This window comes from Atheta coriaria, unplaced genomic scaffold (assembly GCF_025399875.1).
Source record: "Atheta coriaria isolate IRGN ID8LTWV9N9 unplaced genomic scaffold, Caltech_Dcor_3.1 hic_scaffold_9_pilon, whole genome shotgun sequence".
Lineage (NCBI taxonomy): Eukaryota > Metazoa > Arthropoda > Insecta > Coleoptera > Staphylinidae > Dalotia > Dalotia coriaria.
In genome coordinates, this window is record NW_027045451.1 from 7,461,204 (window position 1) to 7,485,452 (window position 24,249).

At 36.2% G+C, this 24,249-nt stretch overlaps 7 protein-coding genes across 8 annotated transcripts in view; 2 read left to right on the forward strand and 5 right to left on the reverse strand.

Moving 5' to 3' along the window:
- Positions 1-108: 108 nt before the first annotated feature.
- Positions 109-3,345, forward strand: Atg14 (autophagy related protein 14). The gene is made up of 7 exons (XM_065312553.1): positions 109-354; positions 1,239-1,344; positions 1,403-1,719; positions 1,783-1,967; positions 2,037-2,376; positions 2,440-2,566; positions 2,629-3,345. The coding sequence occupies exons 1-7, from the start codon at positions 170-172 to the stop codon at positions 2,776-2,778; spliced, it is 1,410 nt and encodes a 469-aa protein (XP_065168625.1). The 5' UTR covers positions 109-169; the 3' UTR covers positions 2,779-3,345.
- A 436-nt stretch (positions 3,346-3,781) lies between these two features.
- Positions 3,782-5,352, reverse strand: LOC135799447 (probable chitinase 2). Its single transcript, XM_065312560.1, has 5 exons — positions 5,226-5,352; positions 4,763-5,166; positions 4,476-4,712; positions 4,213-4,398; positions 3,782-4,151 (listed from the first exon to the last, which is right to left on the reverse strand). The coding sequence occupies exons 1-5, from the start codon at positions 5,230-5,232 to the stop codon at positions 3,903-3,905; spliced, it is 1,083 nt and encodes a 360-aa protein (XP_065168632.1). The 5' UTR covers positions 5,233-5,352; the 3' UTR covers positions 3,782-3,902.
- Positions 5,353-7,051: 1,699 nt separating this feature from the next.
- Positions 7,052-8,657, reverse strand: LOC135799444 (acidic mammalian chitinase-like). Its single transcript, XM_065312554.1, has 5 exons — positions 8,523-8,657; positions 8,060-8,463; positions 7,766-8,002; positions 7,490-7,684; positions 7,052-7,429 (listed from the first exon to the last, which is right to left on the reverse strand). The coding sequence occupies exons 1-5, from the start codon at positions 8,587-8,589 to the stop codon at positions 7,163-7,165; spliced, it is 1,170 nt and encodes a 389-aa protein (XP_065168626.1). The 5' UTR covers positions 8,590-8,657; the 3' UTR covers positions 7,052-7,162.
- Positions 8,658-9,113: 456 nt separating this feature from the next.
- LOC135799326 (chitinase-3-like protein 1) lies at positions 9,114-10,971 on the reverse strand. The gene is made up of 5 exons (XM_065312388.1): positions 10,814-10,971; positions 10,324-10,727; positions 10,027-10,263; positions 9,769-9,963; positions 9,114-9,713 (listed from the first exon to the last, which is right to left on the reverse strand). The coding sequence occupies exons 1-5, from the start codon at positions 10,878-10,880 to the stop codon at positions 9,168-9,170; spliced, it is 1,449 nt and encodes a 482-aa protein (XP_065168460.1). The 5' UTR covers positions 10,881-10,971; the 3' UTR covers positions 9,114-9,167.
- Positions 10,972-12,096: 1,125 nt separating this feature from the next.
- On the reverse strand, positions 12,097-13,522 carry LOC135799331 (leptin receptor gene-related protein). Its single transcript, XM_065312396.1, has 3 exons — positions 13,119-13,522; positions 12,981-13,055; positions 12,097-12,724 (listed from the first exon to the last, which is right to left on the reverse strand). Exons 2-3 carry the CDS (start codon positions 13,019-13,021, stop codon positions 12,418-12,420), a joined length of 348 nt encoding a protein of 115 aa, XP_065168468.1. The 5' UTR covers positions 13,022-13,055; positions 13,119-13,522; the 3' UTR covers positions 12,097-12,417.
- Positions 13,523-14,075: 553 nt separating this feature from the next.
- IKKepsilon (I-kappaB kinase epsilon) lies at positions 14,076-16,985 on the reverse strand. Of its 2 annotated transcripts, none has more exons than XM_065311931.1 (3): positions 16,847-16,985; positions 15,883-16,552; positions 14,076-15,820 (listed from the first exon to the last, which is right to left on the reverse strand). In XM_065311931.1, exons 1-3 carry the CDS (start codon positions 16,946-16,948, stop codon positions 14,271-14,273), a joined length of 2,322 nt encoding a protein of 773 aa, XP_065168003.1. In that variant the 5' UTR covers positions 16,949-16,985; the 3' UTR covers positions 14,076-14,270. The 2 variants fall into 2 exon arrangements, with proteins under 2 accessions (XP_065168003.1, XP_065168004.1); XM_065311932.1 differs by lacking the exon at positions 16,847-16,985 and adding an exon at positions 16,614-16,837.
- An 852-nt stretch (positions 16,986-17,837) lies between these two features.
- LOC135799322 (uncharacterized) overlaps positions 17,838-24,249 on the forward strand; it is a 40,649-nt gene continuing 34,237 nt past the window's right edge. Inside the window, exon 1 of the mRNA XM_065312383.1 lies at positions 17,838-18,077. Coding sequence (XP_065168455.1) covers positions 18,033-18,077 — 45 coding nt within the window. The 5' untranslated portion in view covers positions 17,838-18,032. The remainder of the gene's footprint in view (positions 18,078-24,249) is intronic.

Here is a 24,249-nt window from a genome sequence, read left to right on the forward strand (position 1 = left end):
TGTGTATGTGTGATGATCTTATTGATATTCTATGTTCTTTGTTTGTATGGATAAGTTTGATGTTGTTTGGTTGGCAGCAGTGCGCGCACCATCTGTTTGCTATCTGCGCACTGACAGCTAACGGGCCAGTAAACAGCAGGCCAGTGCGGCCAGTGGCCCAGTACTTGTTATGGCGACCAGCAGCTCGGATGAAAGCACGACGACGAAAGAGTTTCAATTGGCATTGTCGTTAGACAGTGCCAGTCGCCTCAGCCCGGTGCGCCGGCGGTGCGGCATGTGCGGCAAGCCGAAGAAAGTTTTCTATTGCCCCGAGTGCGTCAACAACGAGCACTTTTATTCGCCAACGATAGACAGGTGAATTTACTCTCGACCTATTCCTTCTTCTCGGTTGCTTGTAAACACAGCGTAAACCAACACATAAACCATCTCACGCGCGCACACATACACACCCACGCTTGGCAATAAACAAGGAAGTCAGTTGAATCGAGTCTTGCGAAAATTCAACTGCGATGAAATTCGTGTGTGCGCCAACGAACTGAACGCACCTTGCACGATGTCGTCACTCCATTGATAGTTTAGGCGCATTGTTTTTCGCCTCATATTTGCATTTGTTGATGTCATGTCGTGCAATACAGCTCAACAGTTTGGTTTAATTGTTTGTTTTTGTTTGCCGGCGATAACAATCCGAGATGTGCGTTTAATTTAGCGATTACTAGGCGCTTTCTTGTTGTGTTTATTTTTGCGCCTAAGAGAACTCATTATCAGTCGCGTTAAATAGTTCAAATGCCAAAAATTAAATGCGTCGCACGAAATTTATTGTGTAAATTTGCGTGTCATTACGAAACGATGTAACCAGCGTGTATTATTGCGTGATTAACGTTATTTATTACGACGGTGCAAACACGCCACAATTTGATGCACAAAATGCAAGTCGCTGTGTTTGATGTGATGTTGATGCTTGTATTTGATGCACGGGTGCATGAGTCATGCCAAACAAAAGCGAAGCAATTTTGCCCAGGTAGTTGAGGGGTCGCAAGGGTGCAACTGTCTGCGCGGACATGCCAGACGTGTTGGCATAGGTCAATGTCTTCTCTGGAACAAAAGCGCGCCGGAAACACTTAAAAACAATGAAAAAGCAGCAATAGCACAGGATTATACTAGTTATTAATTGTTTTGTTATTATCTTGTTTGTTTTTTGAAAAGTATTCATATTTGTTTTTGTTGTTTTGGAATTTTAGTTTTTCTAGTTCACAACAAGCTTTGTTGGAACGTAAGCGACTAACAAAACTCTTGGAAGAAGAATGCACTCCATTGATGAGAGAGAAACAAAAGGCTGATCATTTGGTGAGATATTAGTAATCTTTATTTTTATTTTTTGACTTACTTTTTGAAAATTATATAGAAATTTCAAATCCACGTGCGCAAAGAACGTGTAAACAATGTCAAGTTGGCGCTGGAGGCGAAGCGCAAGGAACAAATTAGCAATAAGGAGCGCCTGGAGGGTTTACGCAAAAAGAATGCGAAAATGACGCAACAACTACCCGGCTACGGCAAACATGTCGAAAAGCTGGAGACATACAACCTCAAGAGGCGTGAAGAAGTGCTGCAGAAGCAGCAAGAAGTGCTCGATAAGCAGACGACGCTCAAGCGACGCGTCAAACTGCGCATCCAGCAACTGGTCGAGTATATTTTTCCTATTGAACGGATTCAACCTAGACCGTAAGTATTTGTGTTCAATAATCAAATAAAATGCTGAGTATTTATTTCTTCTTTTGTGGCCAGGGTGAATACCAGTTTGGACTCGGATTGGGGATCGGATATTTTACTGCAGATTGCTGAGGCGGCACAGACAACGTATATCAGCGATCAGTGGGTGTACGCCACTGACGCCTCCAGCGAGCTGCAATATTCTATTGTGGCGCCCACACTTCCTGGTTCTGGTGATTATTCGTCGTATAACCTTTGGGGTAAGTCACTCCTTTTCATTACCTTATTTTATTTGATTTAATTGAATGATTTGCATTATTCTTGTATAGCTGCTCAAAATCGTGACAATGTACCAGCGAGTGGCACCAGCTCGTTAGCGGTGGAGCAAAATCCGGCGTATAGCATCAGCGCTGCGCTCACATACACCGCACAACTGGTGAATGTGATTGCATTCTACCTAGACATTCGATTGCCCTATAAAATGGTGTACAAGGACTTCTGCACGGACGATATGACCAAGCAGCAATTAGCGCGACGCGTTGCCCGACTCAACGCCAACGTTCTGCATCTATGCTTTTCGCAGAACGTCGATCTCAACGTGTTGCAGCCGACGCAGACGCTCTTCAATATTATGAAGATGGTCGAAGCCGAAACCGGGGATCTTGGAAGGTAAGATTATATTTTCAAATTAAATTTTGATTTATTTATTTTATACCAATGTTGTTTTGTTAGGAATGGTCCAATGGAAGTTGACGCTCAGTTGGCTTCTGATTTGGAGAACCAGTTGGGGCAGGACCTTCAAACTGGCAAAGACTCCGATTCCGAAGACGGCGACGTTTTTCCTAATGAATGGGAAGCGGTACGTAAAATATTACTATCATATTGGATAATTTAATATTTTTTGCATTGTGTTTTAAAAAGGTCCCACATGTACCGCATGTGCCCGAGGTGCAGGCCGGGCCGATAAATCTCCAATCGACGCAGGTGTTGCCGCAGGCTCAAGCAAACAGCATGGCCGGGCTATACCATAGTGTCATCTCAATATGGCGTGGTGTCACCAGTGGCAGGTAGTGTTCGCGCATGCGACACGCTTTGTATGATGAATCGCACTTTTTTATATAAATCATACCAAGACATATATATGATATATATGAATTCATATATATGAATTCATGAATATATGAAAGTCATATAAGAGTAATGCACAAAGAAATTAATCCGTAAAACGCTTGCATAGAATCATGTGCGTTTGATTTTTTGGCGTGCGATATATTTATTTAAATTTTATTAAATGTTCTCTTTTTTAAGATTATTACTATTATATACATATTATACGAGATGAGGAATATTAATGTAAGCGAGCGATGGAGGAGAGCGTTGGTCGCGCCACGTATTTATAACTTAAGCTGCGCAGGTTCGGCGACCGTGATACATAGCGTAATTTTAATCGATTTGTTAGGATACGTTAATTATTTTCTCTAGCCGCGAACGATGTCTCTTCTGTTGGCTACTTAGGAATCATATTTTCATTGTGATATATTGAATTATTACATTTAAGGAAGTTAAATTAATACTTGGACTTGTAACGGAACAAGATATATTTTAAATAAATCAACAATTAACAATTTCCACAGGATACTTCAAGTTTGTGTAGTGTTTTGTTCATTTCTATACCAGAAAATGATTGATTCCCAGAACTTCGTTATAAAGAGTTTGCACTGTTTAATTAATGAAACTCATAATAGTTATGAAATACGAAATATGTAAGTTATATATCTGAAATCTACTCAGCATTTGTTCTGTTTGTTTGTGAAATTTTCTGTAAAAATATTTATTAAATTGCCTTTTGTTTTGTTTCTACATAAAATAGGGTGCCTTGAGTCATGCTTTTTTTGGTGCTAGATATATGTAGTCAGGCCACTAACCATGCACATTAAAGTATAGCTTATTTGTTTTTAACGAGAAAAACAAAATTTGTTAAAAAAGAAGGAATTGTTGCATTCAATTCAAAACAAAGAAACAAAAGATCTTAAACTACCTCAATCTGTTCTGCTATAGGTACAAGTACAAGTAATGCTTTGCAATATTTATTCATTTCGTAATTCTAAGCTAGAAACAATTATAAAAGCGTGATTATAAATTTTAATGAAGAAAGCGCGTAGTTTTGCCAAGATTAATAATAGGGACCAAGTTCATTAGTAGAGATTTTCGTTGATAGTAGACAGAATCGGATAAGGTCTGCCACCGATGCCATGAACATCATCGGTGTCTATGGACCAGATCATCAAACCACCTAGTCGCATAGACCTAGCATATTGAACCTTCATTTGAATCGAACGTTCGTTGTCGTAGCTCACGAAGGTGTTACCTTTGCCCATGGCTGGGACCTTATGCTGATTGTCCCATATCTCAGTCCAACCACCCTCCGCTTTCAATTGACAGATCTTAAAGATAGTAATTAAAACCATTTATTATTTAATTGCACTTTTGATTTAAAACCATTACCTCGTTGTAACCCAACATGCCCGCTTCTGAACAGTAGGGTCCTGGGCTTCCAGCAGACGCAGGAATATTCAAATAATTATGAGGGCTTACTCCTGGGGCGTTGAAGCTCCGTCCATAAACAGCAAGACCGAGCACAATCTTATGAGCGGGTGCACCATTAGAGATCCAGTATTTAACAGATGCGTCCTAATAACGTCAAATACAACATGACAACTTTAAAGAAAAAATAGACTTATATTTGCAAAATTAGTTGTACTACTTACAACATTGAATGTATCATTAGAAAACAAAGGTGCATTATGACCAGTTCGCCCATCAAAAGCCCCGTGATAATCGTAGGCCATCAAATTGACCCAATCCAGATGGGCCACAAACGAAGGAATGTCGTACGAGATTCCAGCCGATGTCCCTGTGGCTGGGACAGCAGCAGTAAGTAAATATTTCCTTCCCGATGCGTCAAAAGTTCTCCTTAAAGCTTCGACCATCAAAGTCACGTTTTGCTACAACATTAAGAAGTAATTAAATGGCAATTCAATTAAATTTTAATTACTTTATCATGTGGTGATCCACCCCGTTGAGCAGGATATTCCCAGTCAAGGTCAAATCCGTCAAATCCATAATTCTGAATAAAGGCCAGCGCATTTTGTGCAAAACGCTGACGTAGACCGGCATTTGCAGCAACATGACTGAAAGTTTGTGAGCTTTCATTCCAACCGCCAATGGCTACAAGTGTCTTAAGTCGGGGGTTTTGTTGTTTCAACGCGTTGAAGCGCGCTATGCCACGACTACCGTTATCGTTCCAATCATCAATATGTCTAATTGATCCATCCGAATTGATCCCCACGAAACTATAGATAGCGTGAGTGCATTTGAATGGGTCAATGCTCTCAACAGGAAATTTTCCATTGCCTTGCCGGTAACAAGCCCAGCTTCCATAGTAACATACTACTTTATCTATGTATAAAAGAAGCTTGAATTTGATGAAACTTGAAGGAATGTAAAAAATATTTTACCTGGCATTGTGTATATCCGGATTGGCCTGGGGGTACCGTGCTGCAGCGACGCTGACTTACCACTTACTGACTTATTATTATTATTTATGCGTAATACCAGATTGGTTTTGCATTAAACAGATTAAACCTAAAAATAAGTTATTAGTCACGTTTACAGAAGTACTCAATGATTCACGTTTGTAATCGTACTGTAAACAGATAAAGTGTATGTGTACGAATTGTTGTGATATAACAATACTGAACTCTAAATACTACGAATGTAATAGACAAATATGTTGTAATTCTAGTATTTTTACAGAACGGTATAAGCTCTATTCACGTAGGTAGGTCAGGAACAAAATACTTATTACTGAAAATCGTCTCATTACTTTTGGGCATCTGTAATAAATGAGCGGAAGCAAAAGCGGATCGTGTCATATTAAGCGGGCGCTCTTCGATTTTTTTTATTTTTTACAAAACCAAACTTTTGTTCTTAAAAATAATTTTAGGTCAAATAACAGAGTGGAATCTCCATTAAAAAAAATTTAGGTGATATCTTTTGTCAAATTAAAATAATGTTTTAAAATAATCACTCAGTAAAATTGTGCTCTTTGATAATAAGCTATAGAATTTTTTTTAAATTTCCTTTATAAAATTATTAATTGGTGCCAATTTTGGCGGAGGCGCCTGACATTTTACTAAGTATTTTGAATATTTATGAAAAACTAATAACATCATTGGGTAGAGCAGTTCTTAATTACCCGCTTTATAAAACTTTGCATTTAATATAGCTCTAATGATTTTGTAGATGTCTGTAAGTGTAATGTGTACTCGCAGCGAGACACAATTACCTCACAATGATGCTCAGTATAAAATCTTACAAGGATATCTATTAAAAAAATTACATATTAGATGTATTTGAAACATTTTCTAACAAAATTTTTTTTTCAAAATTTATTTTTTAAGCTAGAGAAAATTGAAAATTGCGAATCCATGCAATTTTTCTTAGGGATGAAAGACGGTCTTATATAGTTCATGAATCCCTCCGGTACGCATGCCCTTTTAACCCACTAAACCCTATAAAAGTGCCTTAATTGTCGATTTAAAAAAAATGGTCTTTTAGTTCATGAACTTGCATTTAATTTCGATTCTACAGGAAATTCAGTCAAATTGTTATATTTTTTAATATACTATAAAATTTTTATAATTTCATAATGTGTTGCCATAAAGTAATATTTAAAGTAGGTAAATCACTCAACAACAAAGCATAACACTGTTTGGCTAACAAACGATGAGATTAAAAATGGAGTTTTTAATCTGCAAAATACTTGACTTTTATAATTAGTAAAAAATCCTTTCGATTACAGCGAATTCTACGAAAAATAATATGTACACACATCAACAACTTGTACTGATATAAAACTGCCTACATGATTATATGCAGGAATAAACTTGTATCGTCAGCATAGTTTCCAGGAAACACCTACACAAACTGAAAGTACTTTAACGAGTTGAATCGTTTTATCACATGATTCGTAATATCAGCAATGATTCTTACTAAAGTATGAGGGAATTGCCAGGATCTAGTTTCAATTCTAGCACACTACTTTTCTACAAAATCAATATTTGCAGTTTGTTTAAAATTTGAAGTTGTGAGAATGAAGTTGCATGGTCAATTTCAAACAACATTTATTGTTCTGGAATATTGTCACGAAAAAGTTATGACAATTGAAGTTCTTGTGATACTCCCTAATAAATTTAGTGTTAAAAGTTTTGTGACAGCTTGATGTAAGAAAGTCTTCTTAGGAATAGAATTTTCAAAATAAATTTTAATCTGAGTCAAGCACTTTACTTTATAAGCAACTTTATTTTATATTTAACATTAATACGAGTACAGCAATATTACTTTCCTAGTAATTCTACCTACTGAGGTGCTGAGGTCTGAGTTCGGTGGGCGTTTAATAGTGGGCATTGGAAGATCCGAAAAAGACTTCGTTGATGGTGGAAAGGATTGGATAGGTTCTTCCGCATGTGCCTAAGACATCTTCAGTATCAATAGACCAGATCATTGCACCGCCAAGATTCTTAGAAGCGGCATACTCGGCCTTCAATTTGATAGAACGCTCGTTGTCGTAACCAACCCATTGGTTACCTTGGTGTATAGCTGGAACCTGTTGTTCCTCGTTCCAAGTTTGGGTCCAGCCTTGTTGAATCAATTGGCAGATCTGACAAAGCAAAACATTAAATGTCATGTTTCCCTATATGTTTAGTTTAAGATTGGGTACCTCATTATAGCCTAAGATACCAGCTTCCCTAGTGAAAGGTCCTGGATTTCCTGCGCTGGCTTGATGACCAATACCATTGTTTTGACCGATGCTTCCTGGGTCGCTGACAGTAAAACTGCGGCCATAAACACCAATACCAAGAACCAGTTTGTCAGCAGGTGCACCTTGAGTGAGCCAATATTGGACGGCAGCATTCTAGCAATGATTAAAAAAAAAATTTAAAAAATTATCTTACAAGAAAGCACAGTTTGTGTGATATTATAGATTAATACTTACAACATTCATGTCGTCGTTATTATACAAAGGAGCATTCTGCCCAGTTACACCATCAAAAGCACCATGGAAGTCATAGGCCATCAAATTGATGAAATCAAGGTTTGCGGCAAACGCAGGAATGTCATAAGACTGAGATGCTGAGCGTTCAGCTGCACCCACAGCAGCAGTGAGTAAGTACTTCTGGCCAGTTGCATCGAAAGTATTCCTTATAGCTTGGAGCATCAAATTGACATTTTGCTAAGATATTAACTTATTTTAATAAAACTATAAATACTTTGACATGTACAAGGGTACCTTATCTTCAGGTACTCCTCCTCTTTGTCCAGGGTACTCCCAATCAAGATCAAATCCATCGAATCCGTGCTCCCTGATGAAACGAAGAGCGTCTTGTGCGAACCTTTGGCGCAAATCGGCGCTGGCGGCGACTTGACTGAATACAGTTGATCCTTCGTTCCAGCCACCAATGGCGATGAGTGTTTTCAGATTTGGGTTCTGGTTCTTCAATTCGTTGAAGCGCCTCAATGCTCCGAGATCAATTTCGTTCCAGGAGTCCAAGATCCTAATGGTTCCGTCGGCATTGATGCCAACAAAACCGTAAACGGCGTGGGTGCATTTATGAGGATCTATGCTCTCAACAGGGAATTTTCCATCTCCAGGGCGGTAGACCGCCCAACTTCCATAATAACACACAACCCTGCCTATCATAAATTCAAAAAATTAAGTAATTTAATTTAACAAATGAGAATATTTTTATTACTTGGTTGGGCTGATGTGGAGCAGGCAATTGCCATTAAGGCAGCCAGAAGTAGAACAAAGCGAGCCATGATTGATTTTTTTAACTGGTGGCATGCATACAGCAACTTGTATTTTTATACTAAAAGTTTGCCTACTTAAAATACTTAGATCCCTACTTAGATCCCTTTTTACATTTGCATTTTAAATTTTAAATATTTTTTTTAGAAATAATTCTTATTAGGAAAATTTTTATCATAATTCACCTTATTTTTTGACAACTAAAAACTTTTATAATATATTCATTTTTCCACACATTTATCTTGCGTTAGCAATAAGTTTTTAAAAACAAAATAATGCAAATCAGCGCTAATTATATCTTAATTGAATATTTATATACTAAAAACATCCGTGTTGTTATGCCACTGCTGAATATGTTATTCTTATCAATAGAAATACACACAAATTATATGCAGTTCCAAATATTTATCAATATTTGAACTTATTTTGAGAATAAATTAAAGAAAATGCGTATTTTGTTACATAATAGTTACCTAACAAAAAATGAAGGAAAGAAATTTTGGAAATATTAGGATAATATAATAAAAATTATGCATTTCAGGCATTACAAGTTATTTATTATTTTTATTATAAGATATTTCATCTTCTTTTAGCATTCCGGGACATTGTATGGCCAATCGCATGCCCACAAGTGATCGTTAAATACTAATCCAGAAGGGCATTTTAACGAGTGGATTATTTCGTAGTTTTGGCAATAATGATAGACGTTACAATCGTCGGCATCGCGAATGTAACCCGCAGTTGAGCAGTCAGTACGATCGTTGCCAATGATTGGCGCTTTAGTGGTGGTTGTAGTCGTTGTAGTAGCCTTTGGTGTGGAAGTGGTAACTGGTTTTGAGGTAGTCACACTGCCGGAGCTTCCACTTCCGGGGTTGGCGTTGGAAGACCCGAAAAATGCCTCGTTGATGGTGGAGAGTATCGGATAACTCCTGCCACAGAAACCGTGAATGTCTTCGGTCTCAATTGACCAAATCATTGCCCCTCCAAGGTTCATAGCAATAGCATACTCGGCCTTCATGCGGATGGAACGTTCATTGTCGAAACCTACCCATTGATTCCCTTTGTACATTGCGGGTACCTTTTGATTATTGTCCCAGATCTCTGTCCATCCTCCTTGTTGTTTTAAAAGACAAATCTGCAGACACACGTTGTTAAACAAATTTCTAGTTGTAAATGCAGTTAAATATTACCTCATTATAACCTAACATGCCAGCTTCCGCAGTGAATGGTCCGGGAGTACCGGCATTTGCAGGAATATTCAAACCATTGTTAGAGCCAAGACTTGCGGTGTTACTGACTGTAAAACTTCGTCCATAAACGGGAACACCAAGCACGATTTTGTTGGCTGGTGCACCACGAGATAACCATGCTTTGACTGAAGCATCCTTAAAAAAATAAAATAGCCGTAATTAATTTATAAAGGGACAATTGTACAGTGTACTACGTACGACATTAAGTGAATCACTAGAATACAAAGGTGCATTCTGTCCTGTGCGTCCATCAAAAGGACCGTGCAAATCATATGCCATCAGATTAATAAAATCTAAATTAGCTGCAAACGCAGGAATGTTGTATGATATATCAGCCGCCGACGCAGTGGCAGCCACTGCAGCAGTGACCAAGTATTTATTTCCCGTTGCGTCGAAGGTCTTCCTCAAGGCCTCAACCATCAAAACAACGTTTTGCTAAGAATTTAAGAAAAACATTTGAGAAAAGTTATTCATTTAATATTAACGAAAAGTTACTTTATCGTAAGAAGCGCCTCCTCTTTGCGCTGGGTACTCCCAATCCAGGTCAAATCCATCAAAACCATGCTTCTGAATAAATGCCAGCGCGTTCTGCGCGAACTTCTGACGTAGACCAGAGTTTGCCGCCACCTGGCTGAATACTTGCGATCCCTCATTCCAACCACCAATTGCAATCAATGTCTTTAGATTAGAATTCTTGTTCTTCAATGCGTTGAAGCGCCTAATCGCGCCAAGATCAATTTCATTCCATGAGTCAAGAATCCTAATGGATCCATCTGAACCGATTCCTACGAAAGTGTAGATAGCGTGGGTGCATTTGAACGGGTCAATGCTCTCAACAGGAAACTTCCCATATCCTTGGCGGTAAACAGCCCAACTTCCATAGTAACACACAACTTTGTCTGAATACACGAACATGCATTAGGAATATATTATTACAGTACCTATTTAAATATTTAACAAAATGGCTGATATGCCAATTACCTACCTGGCTTGGCTGACACGCTGTAAGCGAGAGCCGCTATGGCACACAAGAGAAAGATGATTCGAGCCATGTTAATTTTGCGTGTGATAACGGAATCACAAGGAAATGCTTATTTATAGTAATGCATTGCAAAATATTTTTTTCAAAAGCAAACAACATTAGTAAAATTTTACAGCAACTAATTATAATGTCACGCTAATTGCGTCAATTGCGGTGTTTACAATTTGGGCATAATTGAACGTACCTCAACACGAAAATTCCATTTGTGATAAGTTTGTTTAATAATCATAATTAACACACCTTAGTAACAAGTAATAATTTGTAATTTAGTACGCATTAGATTTATGAGGAAGGATTTAAGAGTTTAGACATGAACTAAAATGATTTTGCACGAAAACGACAATGTTCACGCGGTTATGCAATGCATTGTTTCACAACTATATAGTTTAGCATACAATTTCAACAATGCGTATATGTTATCAAATAACTCGAAATGATATATAGGTCGTATACTTCAATATGTATTAAATCTAATATATTCTTACAACTATTTAAAAGTAATAATATGTTGTCAAACAATAAGACAGAGGTTTCGTACACTTACGGAAAAATTCAAAAAATAGCCTATTCTTCTAATGTCTTTCGATAAAACGAAAATCCTGACTTTAATCCAGAAAAAAACATTAAAGATAGTTTAAATTATCCTTGTGTGAACAGTCTTTTTCTAACGTGGCATGTTCTGACGACAAAGCTTCCATAAAACCGAAATTTGTACAAGTTTGTTGGCTTATTTTTTCTTTTCATAGCGTCGTAGCTTCTCTGCGTGACAACAAAAATATTCGAATTTTATGTAACTTTGACCTTCCATATCGTTTATTTGCCAAGATGACCTCGACGGTAACATTTGAAATCGTTTGTGTTCCCAATATTCCAACAAATTTTTTTATCGAATGTATATAATTTAAGCTCGATTTTTATGATAATTTATATCAATAGGGTGCACAACTTGTACAACCCTTAAAATTAAACGTAAATTCATATTTAGACTTATTCTTACAAAAGATTCAGGCTGAATCTTTTGAGATGAAAAGTAAAATTCCAATATTTGCTTATTTTTTGGTCCCTCATTGTAACACATTTCTCTATAATATTACAAAAATAATCGTCGTAATGCAAAGGTTATACTGCATCCAAAATTGAAATCGAGCGAAAATCAAACATAAAAATAGCAGTCATTTTTTGGGAATTTGAATGTATTTATTAGGCATTAAAACGAAACATCCAAGTTATCGTTTCCAGGTGGAATAATATATTAGTCTTATCAAAAGAAATACTAATCATACACAGATACACATTTTATCAATATTCTTTTCATATATGTATAAATTAAAGTAAGCTTAGATATTCGGCATTATTATCGTTCTCGTCTCGTTCGTAAAAAATAAGCCATATATATATTTTGATATAATGACGTCGCCCGAAGAAAGTCAGTGGCCACATGAATTGCCTAATAGTTTGGTGCAGATCTCGTCACATTCAGTAATAAACATTGACACTATTGGATTCCTGCTAGCCAGTGCCTTCTTGTCGTTGTACCGCTCGCTGAGTTACCACATGTTGTAATCGTCTTCATGGTCGAATGTGACGAAGAAACCGTACAGCGTGGAGTAAACTACAAGGTTGCCAGCGAGGGTAAGGTAGCACGCGCCCCATTTAATGGTGCCCTCTGGATCGGGCGCTCGTGCTAAAACAATGGGCAATGCAAAGGAGCTAACGACGATTCCCATTGTTATGAATATCCCCGTTTCTAGGCATGAGTTGCTGGAACCCTGTCCCTCTGTGTATCTCCTGGCAATTAAAGTTGGAATTGGTGCTAGAATGTAAAATAATACGACGAAAAATGGCCACCATAATCTGTAAATCATAAAATTTAAAATAAAAGAAGCTCAAAAAACACATTATTAATATTAGTCAATAAATCAGCAAATGGGTAAATTGAATGAAAATGATTAAAATAAACATTTGTAATAAAACTGATAATCATTAAAAAATGTCGAATTTTCATGACATATCTAGAACTGTTATGATTTGATCTCTGTAATATAAGTTTCTTACTTCTGAGAAAAAATGTTTTTACTAGAGTGCAATAAAGATTAGTATAAACACTTACCCATAATCAGGTAAGGCACAGGCCAGAATTACAAATGTCATGCCAATAGACCCAGCAAATGCCAGCAGTACCAGCCTGTAATTAACAACAAAGTGATTAAAAATCTTATCTGATAATCTAAATCTTAAAGTAACTTACGCTATTTTGTTTCAACAAGACCATCGCAATAAACGTCGGCAAATCGTTTGTGTCGTAGGAGAAAGCATAAAATAAAGAACACACGCAATTAATTTTATCGAACAATTATCTCGAGTTATAATGTGTTATGTGTATTTTTGGGTATGTTGTCAAAGGTGGTTTGTTTGGTTTGATGGTTTATTACTCACACTTTATTCCAGCCATTGTTATTCGTTTGTTCTAGCTGTTCTATGGTGAAAATGCTTTGTTTATATCTAGTAGACAATCGATTAGCGCATATGATATGACTAATGGGAATTTAAGTAAGAAAATGCATTCCGTATATTTTCTTTTTGCGATTGATTGCTGATTTCAGTTGATGAGTGTTTTTCTGTGGGAGCTTTTTGACAGGTGCCAGTTGTCGTGTAACTTCGGTTACATGTTATAACCTTCGTTAAAAATCGGATATCTGGTTACTTTTCTCAATTGCGGTAATATAACACCATAATACGTTCCTAGATGTCGTCAGTATGCAGCTACTTGCACGATTTGCACTAAATTCAAAGCGAATTACATTTTCTTGGCGGTAACAAGCCCAGTTTCCATAATAACATATCATTTTACAGAACGCTTTGTATGACGTCCGCTTATTATGACGTGTTTGTCAGTTCCCTTCGATGTCATTATAAACGGACTCTACTGTACTATTTTGTCTATGAAATAAACGCGAACCTTTGCGTATACGTGATTAGGCCTGACTATAACGTGCTGCAGCGACAATGCTTTATAGCTTACTGATTTTTTATATAAACGGAATACCAGTTTGGAAATAAACAGATTCAACTTAAAAATAAGTTATTATTCATTTTGTCGCAAATACTAACAATGACTCACGTTTCTTATCGCAGCAAATGTCGATAAAGAGCGTTTCTTTAATTGCTAATATTTCAAAAGAAGGGAAAAGCAAAATAAAAACACTCAACATTTATGATATATTTGTATAAACGTAAGAATATAAGAATTGCTTTTATGATAATCAAGAACATCACGTTATACATAATAATTCTTGATAATTGAATAAAATATTAAGGTCAAGGGATTATACACAACAATAGGTATGCATAGCTCTTGATTTGATAATCATGCCTCATATTAAATTGAAATGAAATAATATCACATATCGCTGTTAACCTTAGGTAAAGAATGAATAATACTCGCTAGTTGTTCACCTCGTGCTTTACACTCTTCCAAAAGCGCTTGCAATGCTTCTTTGTCAGATTCCGCCCTTATAATAGCATCTTTCAAACTGTTGTGCTTTTGCTTACTGCTTCTCTTCTTGCCAACCTTCTTATTCGCGCTCAAAATCTTCTTAATCCCCTCTGAGCATTGATCGTTATACATTCTCAGATCTATAGCAAACTGCTCAATTTTATTCGCATATTCCTGCACATCATTTTGCAGAATGGTCGTCTGTAAAAATATCGTCTGGGCGCTCTTGTACCAATCGCCCAAGAACTCCGCAAGTTGATTATACTGCGGAATACACTCGTTCGCCAACAGTTTTTCCATCCTCACATTCGTCTCGCCAATTTTAATCCGTTCCAAAACATGAAACTGTTCGTCATTGTAACTTAAAGATCTAGTCGCTCTATCACGCACCAAATGTTGCCATGAATCCCGGCTACGATCGACTAAAGTTCTCGCCCTTGCAGGAGCTTTAGTTTCCCAAGGACAACGCACTGCCTTCACAGCCGCTTCCCATTCCAGTTGCAACGTGTTTTCTTTAACATTACGATCGTAAATCTTTTGCACACGAGTCTCTATCCCACTGAGGAAATTTGCACTCAATTCCGCTAGTTCCGACGATAATTCAGTAAACCTGCTATCACGACGCGTTTGACTCAGGGCATTCACCATCTCCTGAGTCAAAGCGTACGCGTTGGTAGTACTTTGATGACTGGAAGTGATTTCCTTCAAATGCGCGCACTTATTGTGCAAAGTTTTGAGATCATTCTTTATATATTTAGTGAAACAATCAACAGAATGCTTCATTAAGTTGGTAGATAGAGAAATGCTTTCGACACGGCGTTTGCACATGTGTCCAATGCTACATGCAGTTCTGGCAACTCCAGCGTCGTTTTCAACTGACACCAAATTGGCAAACTCGGGAAACTTTTGAATATCCATATTAACCATGGCGGAAACATTATTATTTTCTTTGCTGAATAATATTAGTGTTTCCTGATTGTTTGTGCGGACATAACCATCAGCTCGAGTGTTTTCTCCGACAATATCAACAAACAGTGTGTCTTTATATAATAAAATTTGATTATTCGGTTGGATCTCGGTTTGCTTCGCAATGTGATTCTGTAGATTCTCATATGTTTCATCCGGATCGATGTAGATGTTGATACCAACAGCGCGGTTAACATGAAAGACGTTGATAATCCTTCGGCTGAGAATGTTCATGACAGAATCAAAGAATTTCTCAAAAGACCAAATTCTATTTTGATCTGCTTCCAAAAGACCGGCGAGTAGAGGAGTAACGAGTTCTTTCAGTCCTGCACTCAATTGGCAGTTCGTTGGAAGCACTCGTCCCCAGGTTATTGCACCTTTTTCTTCCGTTTGTATTCCAGAAATTACACCACTCTCCTTTCGGGTTGTAATATAATACATTGTTTCGCGGTTACGGCGGCCGCCGTACGGACGAAAGGGAAGGTTACCTAAATAAGCAAAAGGGTAGAAATAATAAATTTAATGTGTAAAATTTAAAAATTCCAATTACCTGTTGCAACATGATAAAGTGTAACACCAATACTCCACAAATCTACGGTAGCTCCAAAAGCCCTGCCTGGTGGTTTCTTCAACACAGCCCTCTCATACATATCAGGATGTAAGTACTCTTCAGTCCCATAGAGTGAATTAAACTGTTGGCCCTCTTGCAGTTCTCTGGCAGCTCCAAAATCTGTCAGTTTGTAGATAGTGCTTCCATCATCACAGATAAACTTCATGATATTCCCTGGTTTTAAATCCCTGTGCACCAAACTATTGTCCCTCAAATGTTTCATGCCAGCTGACAAGTGATCCAACACTAACAAGAATTCTTTCTCATCAAGCCCATATGTGTTTTCTGGATCATCCAAGATATTATAAAGGCTTCCACCAGTACAGAGTTCCATGACAATTACTTTTCCTCTGCTTTCTTGCTCTTCTTCAATTGCCAAAAGTTTCACAATATTTTTGTGGTTCACTTTCTTGAGCACTTCAAATTCTCTCATCTGTACCTCCTGGGGGCGCATATGACTGACCTGGTTGAAGGTTTTTACAGCCACTGGTTCTCCATTGTTCTTATTCACACCCTGGTATACTGCACCAGTGGCACCCTTGCCAAGCACACTTGTAGTGCACCAAACATGATTTGCTGAGCCTCTTAGATAAGCCATGTTAGACTTGTGCTGTAAATAAATATTAAAAGTTGAACTTGATTTTCTAAACTAGGTTTTCCTAGGAAATTACCTTTTGTTATTAAACTTAATTGTTTGTTTATTGTATGCTTCATTAATGTTCAGAATACTGTTCAAAATGTATTAAACTACTGCAACGAACATTTTTTGTATTGCACTACATAGTGTTGGGGTGATAATGATAAAATCTCTAGGTAAATAAACCGAATGATGAAATTGTTTTACCAAATCATAACACAACACGCACGAAGCATCTTAAGAAACATAAATAGGTTATTAACTTACAGATGTTGTAGGCAACTTCTTCAACATATTAACATAACATACAAGAGATATAAACGAAATTATATTATAAGTTTTATTTAAAAATATACTAATTGTAGACATTTACTTTAACACGGATGTAATAAACATTATAAAATATAACAAATGTCAAATAGATTACATTTCATTGGTTTTAGTCATAAATTCAAGTAGTGGAAAATACATATTGTATATTTAGAATTATCAGTTACATACACAAAAAAAAACAATCAATTAAATAAAACAGCTGATAGACAGTATTATTTAATATATTCGGCACTAAATATTTCGTATGAATCAATAAATGTGATATTCATGTAATCTGAACGAGTGGTTTTTGAGTTGCATAACGTGATACTCTAAAAACTGAATAATTTATATAATTTTAAAATAAATAAATAAATAAATAAATGTGTTTTTGCTAGTATAACAAATCAATATCCTTAGTTTTAAAGCCAAAGCATTAAATTATTGGTACATTCATATTGACAGCAACGAAATGTGCCTAACACGCAATTAAATCTACATTAACTTCAACTTGTAGGTCGATAAACACCGGCCTTAAATAAATGTCGAATCCTTATCATTCCATTAGCATTGATACAAACTCCTTTATTATTCTATGCCATTAGCACTTTTAAGACATAACACACTTCTAATAACGCATATATAACACATTTAATAATATCATTATAATAGCCATATATCTGCCTTAAAAACATGAAATTTAAAGTGAATTAGTAAAATTTATTCACACATAAATTCTACGCCTGGATTTGAAACATAAGTTATTTATGCATATAAATTGTGCATGAAATATTTCTACGCGTGCCGTATTTGCGACGGCAATTAGATTAATAGCCAGCACATGCGCGAAAAATGCTCGATTTCGAGTCGCACTTTATCGCCGGTTGGCCGCCTCCACCACCAGCGCCGCCGACCGCCGCCGGCGTTCGCTCTCCCGCTGCCCCACGCCAGTGTACGATCGGGAACGGTTTACAAAGCGTCGCAACTCGCATCGCGTCCGGGCGGCGGCACTTACGACAACTTGCGACTTGCAATCGTATACAATTAAATCGCCAAAAATTAAACAATCAAACAAAATAGGTAAATTTATTTGTGAACGTGAGTGAGACTTGAAGTTGATTCTAGTGGTGTGTTGCACTCAATGCAGCACAGCGGCGGCGGACCGCTTTTTCGGCGATGTAAACAGGTGAATATATTGATCATTCAGCACCCGGCGAGCGCGTGCACGTATCTCGCCCGGCGCCTTCACCAAACAGCAGCGCAGTCTTGCAATTTTTACACTTACTGCAGTTATACTGACCTAGACTAACTCACAAAACAACACAATAGCAAATAAACACTATCCACATCAAAACTACAATAATTTCTCATATAACAATAAACCTGCGGCTTTTTATGGTCGGTATTCACTAAAATTTGTTTTATTGACAGTATATAACATTTCCACATGTTACGCATGCAACACATGCCTGTTTGCATCATAAATATGATTATAGTGCATAATTTTCATCCGGTGCTGTTGTTGTCAACCTGGCGGCGGCTGGGTCGATGAATAAACTTTACATTTTGCACCCGCGCTGCACTTGTATCCTGTATCTGTACCCACAGGTACTTGAGTATTTATAATCGCAGCAAACAAACTCATCGTGTTCGAGCGACCCGGGTGGAAAAGCGGTGCGGCGCCGGAGCGTGTAAATAAATAATAAATCAATAGGAAGTCAAAGACGGGCATATTCACGCTTTTCACATTAGGATAGGATTGCAAGGCAAGCGAGTAAACAAAACTAATTATTAATACGTCCACGGCGGAATGAATGGGGACTACACCAACGACCACACTCAAAACCGAAGAATGAAAACGTTGTTTTGTTGTTTTGACGTCTTGAACATTCATTGTTTGAATTATTCATATTAAATTATATCATTATTGATGTTTGAACAGTATTTTGATGAAATAATTAGAAATAACATCATTTGCATTGATCTACAATGGTTTTGCTCTTTTGTTTAACAACAATAACGTTTTTATTTTACTTTCTAGAAAGACTGTTGTTTATTTCAAATAATTAAATAGAAACGTAATTTTACGTTTTGATAGTGAGGGTTTCCCTCAAAGTTTAGGTACTTAATTCCCTAAACAAGTCTAAAGAAGCGATGTTGAGATAGTAATCTTCTACAAGAGTCTGCACTTAGATTTCATTAAATAGTACAAGTGGAAATTGCAGGTTAAAATTGGTTCTTGTGCATTATCTTGCACAGAGCTTCTAATTTGTTAGATTAGCAACGTAAAAGTTTTAAACTGCTATAAAACATTTCTTTGTTTCTCTTTCATTAATTCATTTTGCTTGTATATATTGTTTTTCTTCTGTATCATATTATTTCAATTCCTTCTTGCTTTGTATTTCTATCTCATGACGTCCCGATGCTCTATTTATCTGGAATGTTGTTTTGGCCCAGTTTGGGTAGTGCACGTCGCAATCGTTTAGCACTATGGCGCAACGTTTAATTAATTTCCCATTCGGTTTGATTAATTAAAATCTAATTGGAATTGTCGAGTGGATTGCTGATTGGTGGTCTCATGATCGTGTTGACGATAGTATTTGCACGTCTGTTTTGATCGCTATTATGCTCTTGTCAGACAACTGGCGGATGTATGGTATAATACAATTGTAGAATATCTATACAGATACCAGCAGTCTCAGCAAACGTTGTACTCGCTCATTAATAAATGTCGCCTTAAATTAATTGAATATTAGCTGAATTTAATTCAGTTTTGATTGTAAGATAAAATTAATACTCTTTATGAAATGTAAGACATTTTCTGCAATTGAAGTTGCTTAACTAGTGCTCGCGTTTCCATCTGCGAAGAATTTAATAAAAAGTGGCATAACTAATTTCATTCTTGTTTCTGGAACTTATGACTGGCCGACTTTAGCAATAATATTCTACATTTTATTTTAATGATATGAGAAATGCTAATAAAATACAATAAAAATATTAATTTTTGGCACTATCTGGATACAAATTACTCGTATATTACAAAACCAAATTTCTTTCCTTGTTTTACACTTTGCAAGTTATATTTTTGGAACAATATGTAGCCTATTTGCTTTTGCTTAGTCAAATATGTCTCTATACAAATTTTTAAAAAATGGTAAAGTGGTTTTTGCGTCATAGCGTCACAAATAACAAACAAACAAACACGTATTTACTTTTATAATATTATCAGCTTTATCCTCAATACGACATAACCTTAGTCATAACCAAACACTGCTGCTTCTTCAACGAATTATCTTTGCTTGAAATTTTTGACATTTTAATATTTATTATATTAGTTATTATAAACGATTACATTTTTTGGGATAATACATACAAATTTTGCTAAATTTACAACAAAAAGTACCTGCTAAAACCCAAAAATGTGAATTCATAATGTGCTATTTGATAAAATATCAATAAATAATATATGAGGAAACATTTTACGTTCGTACGAGTAAATAATTTACCCTGACATATGTGGCGATAATCATTAACGCTCGGCATTGATCACAGTAATTTATTGATAATTAGATTAGATATACTCCATTCCTACAGGTCAAATTATTATTTAATACCAGAGTAATTAAACTTTGGCCACAATAAAATAGTACGCAAAAAATTAATGTTTTTTATATACCACACTACGAGTAAACCATACTAAAAGTTTGCAGGTGACAAGTTATTAAACCAACTTTAATCCACATTCATGATTTCCACTAAACTTTAATACCTTGAATAATTCTAATCAGTAAATTTATTTATAACAAGATTTATATTGGCTTATCCTCGTCGCATTGTATCTATTCGATATTGAGTCGATCTTTTGTAAGCTGCGCGTCATTGTTCATTCGTTTGCTCGCTACTCGTCCCATAAAATATTCATGCGTGAACTGGTAATGACGGCAAGACACAATGGCATGCTTGGCGTTGTCCTTTAATATTTAGGATTGCCGTGATAAGCACTAGTAGCACGAGAGTGAATGATAAGCAAGTTGCGCGTCTCTGTGCATCGAAGTTGGAGAGAGTACAATGTGTTTTGTGTTGATTAAAATTACATCTTGCATTATTAATCATCACTTTGTGTTAACTTCGAAGTTCAGAAGATTATGTTAAATAATGTATTAAGAAATACACAAAGCTTGAATACTCAAATCGTAAAATAACGACAAAAAACCGCCAAATGTTTGAAAAGTTTGGATTAATAAAAAAAATACATAATGTTTCGGTGTTATCAACATATTAGATATTTATCTAAAGCCTTGTAAAGGCCTTAGTTGTTTGAATGTTGTGTCGAAAGGATTATCAACTTCATAATGCTCTGCATAATCCTATTAATGTTTGTGTTAGTATTTGTGTTTGAGTTTTGGAAATTGAATCGAACAAATTTCCGCATGTAATGATTTTGTTGTTTGTAGTTGAACTACATATTGTTGCGAAACTGAAAGTCAAATGCTGCCGGCTGAATGTGTTGGAAGCGGAATTAAGAACTTTGCGTCAAATGTGATTTAGAATTTAATTAACCTCTCAAATTATAGAGTCCTGGCCGTAGAAAGACGGAAGTTGGCGCGAGTCTAGTGCTCGTAATTAACTTTTCGCAGTGCTCTGCCTCGAAATCAAGTGCCCAATTCAATGTTATTAATTTCAAGTTTGAAGTTTTAGTTCGAAATGCAAAGTTCGCATTTCGGAGAATTCACTGAGAATGAAATGACATAACAAATGCAAATGTGGAAAGTTTTGCAGTTGAGTAGAATTGGATGTGCATTTGGTTGCGTAATGTCAAAAAATTTAATGTTACCATTTTGATTACATTCTTTGCAAAAACGGAAATAATCATAATATATATGTATAGAGAAAACCTAGTTGTGTTTGTTACAACATTTATAAAACAAGATGTGATATATTTTGAGAGTTTATGATTTTTTTTGGGTTCATCATCACCCCGAATAGCAGAACAACTAATAAAATACCCACAAGATAGCAAAAATTAAATACGTTTTTACTAAAAACTTCCGGAAATGTCACAAAAGATAATTTTTAGATAAAGTGCTCTCTATTCATTGGGCAACGGTTATTAAATTACTCATTTAATTAGTAAAACAAACAAAAAAACCTTAATTAATTTTTACAGGTTATGTAATATGTCTTGACAGTTGACAGCAGCCATGAATATTGACATCGAGCCCTGCTCGAACAATGACCCAAACACTAATGATATATTGTGATTAATCATTCACACAAAAAATAAAACCGAAAAAAGTAATCAATGTTTTTGCTGTTCCCGCGGCTCAAAACGTAGTTTCTGCTAGCAAGAAAAATAATTGTTTGTGCATTATGTTTATTATTTTGAGAGTACTTGTGTGCCAACAGATAATTTGAGATGTCTAGCAGTAAAACCGAAATAAACAAGCGTATGCGCGAGTGGCGCGCAATTTATTTGAAATATTAAATTGTTTTCATAATATAATCTCCGTTGCTTACTCGAGCAAAATATACAGCTTAAAAATTCCACGCGATATTGAATTTTTTGCGTTTATTTATTTACGTTGTAAAAATGCAAACAGATTAATTCAATATACAAACTGTTGGGCATGCTGAGTATTTACGCAGCTACTTACACTTTTTCATTCACTGCCGAACGACGGCGATTCCAAATCGGAATCAACATCGTAATTTAATGCTTCTCGCCCGCCGGCTTACGAACTTACTACCCTTACCATTACTACCACGAGCTGCCAATGTCGAGGATAAGGATAAGCCCGGTCGTTTCTTTGCGTACGCTGCCTCCATAAATTCATATTACACGCAACTTATTAATTTCCAAACATGCGCAAAAGCGCGTGCGATAAACTTTTACGGCGACGAGCAGCGGTTTACGCGTTCGTGAAATGCGAAAACAAATGCCGAACAAACAAAAAATAAACACATTAAATCAAATATTGTTTATTAGAGCCAAAATGTTTGGATTACTTATTATCTTGTTTCATCAGCCGGGTTTATTTGCACAGTTTTGCACCAAGTTCATTTACGCCTTTCTTTTTTATCAGTTGAGGTTATGTTGGCGCAGTTGGCGTCGCTGTGAGATGAAAACTAGAAAAACATGAAAAGTGTCACTTGTGCGGAAAGCACATCGACGTCGACGGCCACGACGCTTTTTCGTTTTCCGGCGTTCGTTATCGATTCGGTGGTGCGAGCTTTTTTGCTGCACGTCAAATAAAACGCCAGATTTTTGACGAATATATAGCCGAGCGGCTCGCTGAACTAAACGCATTTGAATTTATTTTACCGAAAAGGTTTCACCTTTTCGTTTTCTCATTGCTTTTTTTCATTCTTTTTCTTTTTCTCGTTTTCTTTCTGGTGAAACGTGTGTTTCTATGAGACTATCGGGAAAAGTTTAAGGAATAGCAGAGACTGAGCAGATCAAACATGCATAAGCTTGCTGGCGGGAATTTACAAGCTGCGCGGAGATATATCGCACATAAATATCCTATAAATCCGGATGGAATTTACAGTCGCAATCGGCACAGAGAGTAAACTTGAACGTGGCACAATTTGCCAACTTTCAAAATACGGTATAGATTTCGATTGGAACAAAATGCGTGCAAAGCTTTTTTTTTGATAATAACTCAATTCATGGCGGTTTTTTTTAGTGGACTTCACAGTTTACTGCGAGCATGTTGTAAAAAATAATGAAATCAATGTTGAATGCAACTTTTATTTCGTCGAAACCCAAATAATTGATAATAAATATTTTATAGTCGTGCAAACATAAAAATATGACTATTTTTTTTAAATAAAAAATGTATGCTTTATTCACAATCCGACATTAATATCAAGCATCCATAGTATCTATCTATATACGCAATTATATACTAAACTGAAAATTGATGAAAATTGGGATAGAGATTCAATCATTTCCATTTCTTTAAAATACATTTTTGAATCTTATTGATAGAATCAACACATACTAGGAAGTGAAAAGAAAGTTATAATGAATTATACCTTCTATAATATAAAAATGAATCGCAAAATCTGTTGGTAAGCGCATAACTCAACAACGCCTAGACAAATTTGGCCAATTCTCTTTTTAAAATGTTCGTTAAAGTCCAAGGAGATAACCCCAAAGACAGCTCTTTTCTATAGGATAAAAGTTGGCATTGAGATTCAGTCATAGTTATAGTTAAATAGTTGAATCCGAGATAGAGTGTTAGTACATTATTTGGAATTCTTTATATAATTAATTTCGTTAAAATAAAACTGCGAATTTTATTGATAGAATTGACACATACTATGTCTAGAACAAGGGAGTAAAAACGAATTAC